Here is an 8,353-nt window from a genome sequence, read left to right on the forward strand (position 1 = left end):
GCGCCAGGATGCATCTCGAAGCGCCCTCTAGCCGCCGGCCTTCTGGACAACTGCAGCTTACAGGCCCCAGTCACATTAATTGCTTCCCCTCATTGAATCGTTCCCATCGATATATAATGTTGTCCCCAAATAATTTATCGTGTACTTCTTTGCATGCCTGTCCACCTCCCCCTTCAACAACTGCTCTTGTATCTTGCTATACTATCAATATATAGATAGTAGCACTGATAAGCCATTATGCCCCCGTTGCCGGGTGAAGAGCGTACGCTGACGGTGTAAGTCGTACACTTTCCCCGCAAATTCTCTCCCTCTTTCAAATACGATAAACCTAGTCTGATCCCCTCATAGCTTTGCCGATATCCATTATTATTTCACAGCTCCGACTCCCAAGCCTCTCCATCACCGGTTTGATAAGGGCTCCTATCTATATCTTTATCACAATGCGGTGCAGCGTAAGACAAGGATTGAAGTAGCGAATAATCCTGGGACCCCTGACCAAGATGCATTTAATGGCGGTTGGTGCTTTTTCCATCCATCCTCCGCATATATTAACTTTCCTCGCTGATTGATGTCCAGCTCTGGATCAGATCTATTTGCGTCATTCCACCCAGTTTCCAACGCTGTGTACATTAATCGTGGACGGCCGTCCGCCTTCACAGGGCGCGCAGGTGTTCCCACCACCACCGAATGCCAGTCCTCATGAATGGCTATTACCAAGCACTGACCCGTATGGCGAGGACAAGGAATTACGCGTGCACACGCTGGACATCTATTTCTGGACGTCAGACGATGCAGATAATTTCCTCAACCTGATGGAGAATTATTTGTCTCCCTCGCAGATCGAGACGGACAGGCATCCATATCCGCCTCCACCCCAGGCTTCAGTCAGTACAGTTGTACAACAACTAGAAAACGTGGCCATCACAGATCCGGCGTACCAGAACGGGCAGACTCGTAACTCTCAATCAGAGCCTGCGCCCAGCTCCCCGCCCCCTACCCAGACATTCTCAATACCAAGCAATCTTCCTCCTCCACCTCCACTTGGTGGTCCACCCGCCACAGCACAGAAGACGGTCAATAGCACTCCGCCTGCTGCAGAAGAACGAAACGACCCTGCCCAATTTACGCCTCTTCCATATAACCCTGCAGCACCAGCCGCGCCTGAACCAATCCAACATCGAGAGAAGACCCCCCCTCCGGTCGACGGCGGGGATGGAACCGGACTCGCAGCGGCTGTAGCAGCAGACAGCGGAGCACCGTTCACACCACCGTCCCAGATCACCGGTGGAGGAGGTTTTGCACCTCCCTCAACCAGTCAAGGGCTTCCATACACTATGCCTGGGACCTACGCATCGCCGCCACCGAGTGCCGGCCTAACACATTCCGGTTCGTTCTCGTCTCGGTCATCCATTCAGAGCCCACCCAGCATCCCATCCTATACGCCATCGTTCCTTGCCGGGGGAGGCGGGGGTCACCAATCTAGTTCCCACCCGCCAGTGAATATGTCATTTGCTCCGCCCCCTAAGGATCCCAATGCTCATCTCTACGGTCAGACCCAGAATTTATATGGCGGCCAGCCTCAAATCCAACCGGCGTCTCCACCCCCACCCCCAATTGGCGGCTACTCAAACTACTCGTATGATAAAGCAGCCGTGCAGCAACCAGTGGTAAATGATTATGATATCCACAAGCAGCTGTACCGGCCCACTGAAGCAGAGATCAATTCACATTCCCAGAAAATAGCTCAGAAGTCAATACAAAACTCCGGCCGACCTCGAAATTTGGAGGAAAGAGCCCATCGAATGGAGAGCAGTGTTAATAGGTTCTTGAAGAAGCTGGAGAAGAAAATTTGATACACGGAGTCCAGATTAAATGTTTTGGTGCTCGGCGCTCCTGAAAGCTGTATCGCTGTTGTTATACCCGTACACGAAACGACAAAATAGCAAATCACGTTTGGGAATTTTACGTGGCGTTAGTATTCATAATATCGGATTTATATCTTGGGCGATTCCTTGAATTGGTTCAGAGTCCTTGATTTCGGATTCTAAGCTATTGGAAAAACGGAGTTTTGTTCACGCACTACCCAAGACAGTAAATGCTGACCAAAATCCCAAAAAGAAGGGGAAGAAGATATAAAAGAGTAAAGCCCACGGCTCCGACAGTGATGCTAAACTGCGGAGAAAACTTGCACTGTCAAAGCTCAAGCAACAATACAAAGTAAAGGATTAAACAACTAGAAGACCCGGGACAAATATAATAACAGGAGAATTGAAGAAAGTAAAAAGACCTGAGATAAAAAAAAAGAAAAAGGCAAGTAGGCGAATCAAAGGGAAAAGGGCGGAAAAGAAACAAGAACCTGATTAGACTCCTCCCAAGTACATATGCAAGTGGGATAATATGCAAGCCCTAACGCTAAAAGCAACTGGAATCTAGAACTCCACCAGAAAATGCTCCGACATGCATACATCGTCGGCCCTGCTCATACTGTGAATGAGATGCTTTCGAAACAGAAAATAATAAAAATAAAAAAAAAATAAAAAAGATAAAAAAAGGCAGCACAACTAAACCAAAGACGGCTAAAAAATGGTCCCTGTAGACGATAACATGTATCAGGTCGCATCACGAATAAGACGGGTATGAAGAAAATATAAGTCACAAGAAACGAAGTATGGATGTAAATATAGACATTCATGTAACATCATGATTGTCTTGGTTGTGCTCGCTCTTCAGTTGAGAGACAGCTTGCCGATGTCGACATCAATGTCGTCTGCCTTGACCTCTGTCTCAGTAACGTTCTCAGCTGGCTTCGCTTCAGCAGTGGCAGCTGGAGACTCAACACCGGTCTGTTCCTTGGCCTCTTCAATGCGAGAAAGTTCAGAGGGCTCAACGCTCTGGGAGTCTACCGCCTCGTCGGCAGAGATGGTGGGTCCTTGAGTTGATGGAATGGCAAGAATCTGTTCTTCGGGGACCTTTGCGGCTTGAATAGGATGCTCCAGCTCAACTAAGGGTTCAACTGGTGCATTTTCAGAAGCCACTGAGGACTCGACGGGCAAATCCTCCAACTGCTTCTCAGTTACGCGGTCCTTCTCGACTGTATCAATTGATGATTCGATAACCGCTTGAACAGGCTCGTCCGCAGCCTTGGATTGAGGCTCAATAACATCCACATGTGCAGTATCCTCTTTGGGATCAACTGCCTTTGCCTGCGGCTCTTCTTTCTCTTTGGACACTGGCTGCGGCTTCTCCTGTGGCTTTCTAGCCACACTCTTCTCCTTCGTTGGGCGCGATTTGTGGGCCTCCGTCTTCGAAGCAACTGCTCTTGCCGGAGTCCGAGTCACCCGTGAAGACCGGGGTGGGCTCTTCACTTCAACCTTCTCATGAGCTTTGCTAGCAGAACTAGCGGTGGGGCGCATCATTCTAGCCAGAAATCCCTCGTCAACTGCCTTAGAACTAGTGTTGCTTACTCGGGAATGCGGGCGCTCATGTGCTGGTTGACGTTGGAGAGAAGGTTGGGAAGTCTGCTTGCGAACGCTAGAAGTAGTAATCGTGCGGTAGGTCCCACTCGTTGCATTCTTCAAACTTGACGGCTTCCGGGATAGGCTAGCGGTTGGTGTTCCAGTAGCTCCTCCTCTAGCGGCCGATGATAGAGTTGATGTTGTTGCCGAAGCTGGCAGACGAGCCGGCTTGGTTGGAGGTCTTGGTTCCGGCTTGTTAGTGCGGGCTGCACTCGTCGCTGTCGACTTCGTTGCCTCGCGTGCCGGCATGGAAGAGCGAACAGGCCGTGTAGCAGTTTTGGCTGTCGTGTTTAGAGACGAACGGCTTGGCTTGGTGGTTGGAGCTTTGGACGAGTCTCTGGTAGCAGGAGGTCTGGGGGAGCGTGCCGGCTTAGAGGCCTTAACATGGTCGGGTTTGGCAGGAGATGTTGGAGTCCGCGGATGTGCCGCAGATTTCAGGATCGTAGGCGTCGATTTGGACGCAGATTGATTGGATGTAACTTTATCCACCTGGATGGTGGACGGCTGCTTGGTAACTGCCTGCGTCTTCTTCGGGGATGGAGCAGCAGAGACGGTCAAGATGGGGTCTCTTTCCTTACAAGGGGTCGCTGCTTCCTTAGCCTGGGGCTTTCCACCCTTTTCGGGGGAGGCCACTTGTGTGATCACTGTTTCCACCATGTCGCCTGACCTGACCTCACTCGAGGTTTGCTCGTTATCTAAACCATTGCTGATTGGGGACGACAAGGGACTTTTCAAAGGGGCGTTCAGGTCATCTGAATTGAAACTCCTCACCCTCGACGGGGGAGCAGCTGGGCTGTCACTGCGACTACTTGCACTTCTCAACCCGGCAATAGCACCAGATTGAGTGGCTCCATCAACAGCTATGAAGCTCGCACGCACTTTTGATAGAGGCCTAGAGCCCGAGTGCTCAGAACCGATGGGAGATCGACCGCGGGAGGGTGGGGACGTGGTATTCTGGCTGTTGTTGTTGTTGTTATTGTTGTTTTCGAACCTGGCGAGCAAGCTCCTCACCCCTGGATGAGCACCCGTATCTGGCATAGCGTCAAGTTAGGATATCAAGGAGACAGGGAGGTTGAAGCGTGGCGATGCTCGGAGTGAGCGGAATAAACGTAGCGGGACTGTTGGCGCGAGCTTGGGTGGTGAACGACTGGAAAGAGATCTTTGTTATGATATGCGAACAGAAAATGACGGCACCGTTGTGGGTGCGGTTGTCAACACGGTTGAACGCGCTTCTCGGGTGGTGACGTGATATAAACAAGAAGCAACAGTTCGAGTGGAGAGCGAATCAGCAATCTAGCGAGCCACCGTGGAAGTCAAGCATAATGGGATATCAATGACAGAATGATGAGTCCGACATAGAAATTCGCGTTGAGAAATTAACAGGAAGGATTGAAATTACCAGACGGTACGAAAGGGAAAAGGAGAGAAGAAAAAGAGAGGGGTGGGGGAAAGAGGAGAAGAGAAGAAGAGCAGAGAGAGAGAGAAGGAAAGGAAGAGAAGTGGCCCCAGCAACGGGGATGTGGAGGGACATTCTGGCTTCGACCCTGCAGCCTGAGGCAACGGTTTCAGGGGGCAGCGGATCCGCGCTTCAGTTTAATGATTCTCCTTCGTCACGAATGTTCCTGGGAATTACCCCTTTCGATTAATTGTGGACTCATAGTTTCATCGTTTGACCCACTCCTTGTCACAGGATTTCCTTTCTTTCTTTATTGCTCCAGGCCAATATATTGACGGAATCCCTTGCCGGTCCGTTTTACCTTGGACAATCCCGGCAAACGGGCGTGCCCCATCGATGTCACATCTCCTAAAAGGCCAGATTGCAGGTCAGGTAAGGACGAATGAATAATACGTGCCTGGGGCTAGCGAGATCCTGTGTTGCCTCTTTCTTTCTAGACGATGGATGGTTGCATTGCACTACTTTGTACTACTTGAATTAGTTCATATGCGTTGGTATGAAGTAGTTTAACTATTAATAATAATAATAATAATAATAATTTAACGATACTTCTTACTCACGTGTTCTTTCAGGAGTCAATTCCATGGTTAAGACTGGAGTACCCCGAGTTGTTTATATCTCCGTATGTACTCCGTACATGCACATACAATATGCTCCGAGTACACATACTACTAATAAGTGCCAATAAATGCGTTTCACATAATGCAATGCAAAAATACTTTCTGGCAAGACAAAGAGTGATAAGCATCATTTTGGTCCATCAACGTCTAAGCATGAATTAATCTAAATCTCCCCCTCAATGCTGAAATCTCCAAATATAATAGATTATAAGTTTGTTTACTTCCGTATGTGTGTATCTCCCCCCCGGATCAATATTCTTCCCGCCTCCGCATCCAAATGACCTTCCCACTCCGATTACGGCTTTCCGTTGACCGGACGTTTTCTCAACTCCAGTATCACCCTCCAAAGTTTGCACCATGGCTGCTGCTAGGACACTTCGCATAGGTCAATTCATCCTCTTCTACTAATATGTAGTAGATTGTCTGTATGCGAACATGAACTGATATATCATCCTCTAGGTCTCATCCCCGGTGACGGTATCGGCCGGGAGGTCATTCCGGTATATACCTCACAGCTCGACAAGCTCTTTGCTGAAAACAGGTGATTGGAAATTCTAACAACCACCATGATATAGGCCGGTAGGAAAGTGTTGGAGTCTCTTCCGGCGTCTCTCAACCTCAATTTCAGCTTCGTCAACCTGGATGCTGGTTTCGATACCTTCAAGCAGACCGGCACTGCCCTGCCTGACAAGACTGTCGAGACCTTGAAGAAGGAGTGTGACGGTGCTTTGTTTGGAGCTGTCAGGTAAAACACGCTGCTTGTCATCATAATGTTTCGTACCTTACTGAATAACTTGTATCATAGCTCCCCGAGCACCAAGGTCGCTGGCTACTCGTCGCCTATTGTCGCTCTCCGCAAGAAGCTGGACCTCTATGCCAACGTCCGGCCAGTCAAGTCTACCATTGGCAGTGGCCGGAACCCTGTCGATCTGGTAATCGTCCGCGAGAACACCGAGGACTTGTACGTTAAGGAGGAGCAGACCAAGGACACCCCCAACGGTAAGGTTGCCGAGGCTATCAAGCGGATCTCCGAGAATGCCTCATCGCGGATCTCCACCATTGCAGGAGAGATCGCCCTGCGCCGGCAGAAGATCCGCGACGCGGCTCCCGCTGCGGGCCTGCGCTCGAAGCCCATGGTGACCATCACCCACAAGTCCAACGTGCTGTCGCAAACCGACGGCCTCTTCCGTGAGACTGCCCGCAAGGCTCTTGCCGCCGAGCGCTTCTCCTCCGTGGAGGTGGAGGAGCAGATTGTCGACTCGATGGTGTACAAGCTTTTCCGCCAGCCTGAGTACTACGACGTCATTGTTGCTCCTAATCTCTACGGTGATATCCTGTCTGACGGTGCTGCCGCCCTGGTCGGAAGCTTGGGTCTTGTTCCCAGCGCCAACGTTGGTGACGGCTTTGCCATTGGTGAGCCCTGCCACGGTAGTGCGCCCGACATTGAGGGCCAGGGCATTTCCAACCCTATCGCCACCCTGCGTAGTGCAGCCCTGATGCTAGAGTTCTTGGGCGAGGAGGGTGCTGCCGCCAAGATCTACACCGCCGTTGATGCCAACCTGGACGAGGGCAAGTACCTCACCCCTGACATGGGTGGAAAGGCTACCACCCAGGAGGTCCTTGACGACGTTCTGAAGAGGCTGTAGATGGGTGTTCTTTCATGATGTATAACTGAGCCAAGGGCATGTGTATATGTATCAGGCATAGATAAAACCAAAAATATATTGCTTCAGTATTCCGTGGCCCAACAAAGCAATGATATATGTATCTATAGGTCTATATTGTATAACATACCTACTCCACATCATCAGCCGATGGCTCAGGCTCCCATTCAAACCTCCCCAACTTCCCGTCATTCTTCTCATGCTGCTCCTTACTTTCCTTTCTCATCCTCTCCGTCTCCTCCTTATGCAACGGTTCCTCATCTGTTCCCTGCAAAACAAGCGTAAAAAGCAGGACCAGGTAAACCTCATCGGTATCCCGATTCTTCAACACATACCGCAGCGAATGATTATCCTCATTTATGTACGGAAGAACATTGATAGTAATTCCAGGAAGGTGAAGCGAGAAATCTTCCACAACCAAATCAGCCACGATATCGTGCAACAGGAAAGCAAGAAAAAGATGGAAACCAACCATTAAACCCTAAGTAAGGGTTTCCAAAATCCACCCAGTAAACCCTGCCTTCCTCAAAGTCGAAGCCCGTCCTAGCTTCTTCAGACTGAAAATACTTTCTCCGGTCGCTCACACCCGTCGGAATCCCCATTTGCTCTCTGACTTCCAGTCCGGACCCCTCGCCCCCTTCTTCCACGACCAGCTGATGCATCCCCGGCACCTCGTCATCCTTTCGGATCTTTTCCCCAATACAGAACTGGTTCCACGAAGCTACGGCCGGACCATACAGGTACGGTTTATCGGCATACGCATCGCCATCCAACGTCGGATCGATGGTCCATTTGACGAGGCGAAGAGCGGCGTTGAAGCCGGGCGGCAAGCGGTCGCGAATGGGACGGTCGAAGTCGTTACCGAAGAGGAGGGAGTTGGCGTTGACGGGGTGTTTGAAGACGATGGCGAAGGAGATGGAATATTGATCTGACTGGTGAAGAGGGTGGTTGAAATAGGGGCTTGTCTTTGGGGAGTGGTCCGGATACCCTTTTTCAAGAGCTTTGAATCAGTTTTTCTTTCGATTATCTCTCTACTATCCGGAGCTTTATCCTGTTGGTCGGTGTACTGGGAGGTTTTTTTTTTTTTTTTTTTTTTTT

At 50.2% G+C, this 8,353-nt stretch overlaps 3 protein-coding genes across 3 annotated transcripts in view; 2 read left to right on the plus strand and 1 right to left on the minus strand.

Annotated features, from left to right (window-relative positions):
• Positions 1-6: 6 nt before the first annotated feature.
• BDV38DRAFT_117222 (uncharacterized protein) lies at positions 7-2,553 on the plus strand. The gene is made up of 3 exons (XM_032051062.1): positions 7-275; positions 349-515; positions 577-2,553. The coding sequence occupies exons 1-3, from the start codon at positions 238-240 to the stop codon at positions 1,851-1,853; spliced, it is 1,482 nt and encodes a 493-aa protein (XP_031912290.1). The 5' UTR covers positions 7-237; the 3' UTR covers positions 1,854-2,553.
• Positions 2,554-5,921: 3,368 nt separating this feature from the next.
• Positions 5,922-7,311, plus strand: lysB (homoisocitrate dehydrogenase lysB). The gene is made up of 4 exons (XM_032051063.1): positions 5,922-5,976; positions 6,051-6,091; positions 6,167-6,336; positions 6,397-7,311. Exons 1-4 carry the CDS (start codon positions 5,949-5,951, stop codon positions 7,235-7,237), a joined length of 1,080 nt encoding a protein of 359 aa, XP_031912291.1. The 5' UTR covers positions 5,922-5,948; the 3' UTR covers positions 7,238-7,311.
• The window catches only part of BDV38DRAFT_117246 (DUF1769 domain-containing protein), a 1,415-nt gene continuing 373 nt past the window's right edge, over positions 7,312-8,353 (minus strand). Inside the window, exons 2-3 of the mRNA XM_032051064.1 lie at positions 7,728-8,243; positions 7,312-7,663 (exon numbers count right to left, since the gene is read on the minus strand). Of these exons, the coding sequence (XP_031912292.1) occupies positions 7,386-7,663; positions 7,728-8,243 (794 nt within the window). The 3' untranslated portion in view covers positions 7,312-7,385. The remainder of the gene's footprint in view (positions 7,664-7,727; positions 8,244-8,353) is intronic.

Source organism: Aspergillus pseudotamarii (assembly GCF_009193445.1).
Source record: "Aspergillus pseudotamarii strain CBS 117625 unplaced genomic scaffold BDV38scaffold_36, whole genome shotgun sequence".
In the NCBI taxonomy this organism is placed as follows: domain Eukaryota; kingdom Fungi; phylum Ascomycota; class Eurotiomycetes; order Eurotiales; family Aspergillaceae; genus Aspergillus; species Aspergillus pseudotamarii.

Coding starts and splice junctions, on each gene's coding strand:
- BDV38DRAFT_117222 (XM_032051062.1), top strand. CDS start 238: ATGCCCCCGTTGCCGGGTGAAGAGCGTACGCTGACGGT. Junction 276..348: donor GAAGAGCGTACGCTGACGGT/GTAAGTCGTACA, acceptor ATCCCCTCATAG/CTTTGCCGATATCCATTATT. Junction 516..576: donor CCAAGATGCATTTAATGGCG/GTTGGTGCTTTT, acceptor ATTGATGTCCAG/CTCTGGATCAGATCTATTTG.
- lysB (XM_032051063.1), top strand. CDS start 5,949: ATGGCTGCTGCTAGGACACTTCGCATAG. Junction 6,092..6,166: donor TCGGCCGGGAGGTCATTCCG/GTATATACCTCA, acceptor ACCATGATATAG/GCCGGTAGGAAAGTGTTGGA. Junction 6,337..6,396: donor GCTTTGTTTGGAGCTGTCAG/GTAAAACACGCT, acceptor CTTGTATCATAG/CTCCCCGAGCACCAAGGTCG.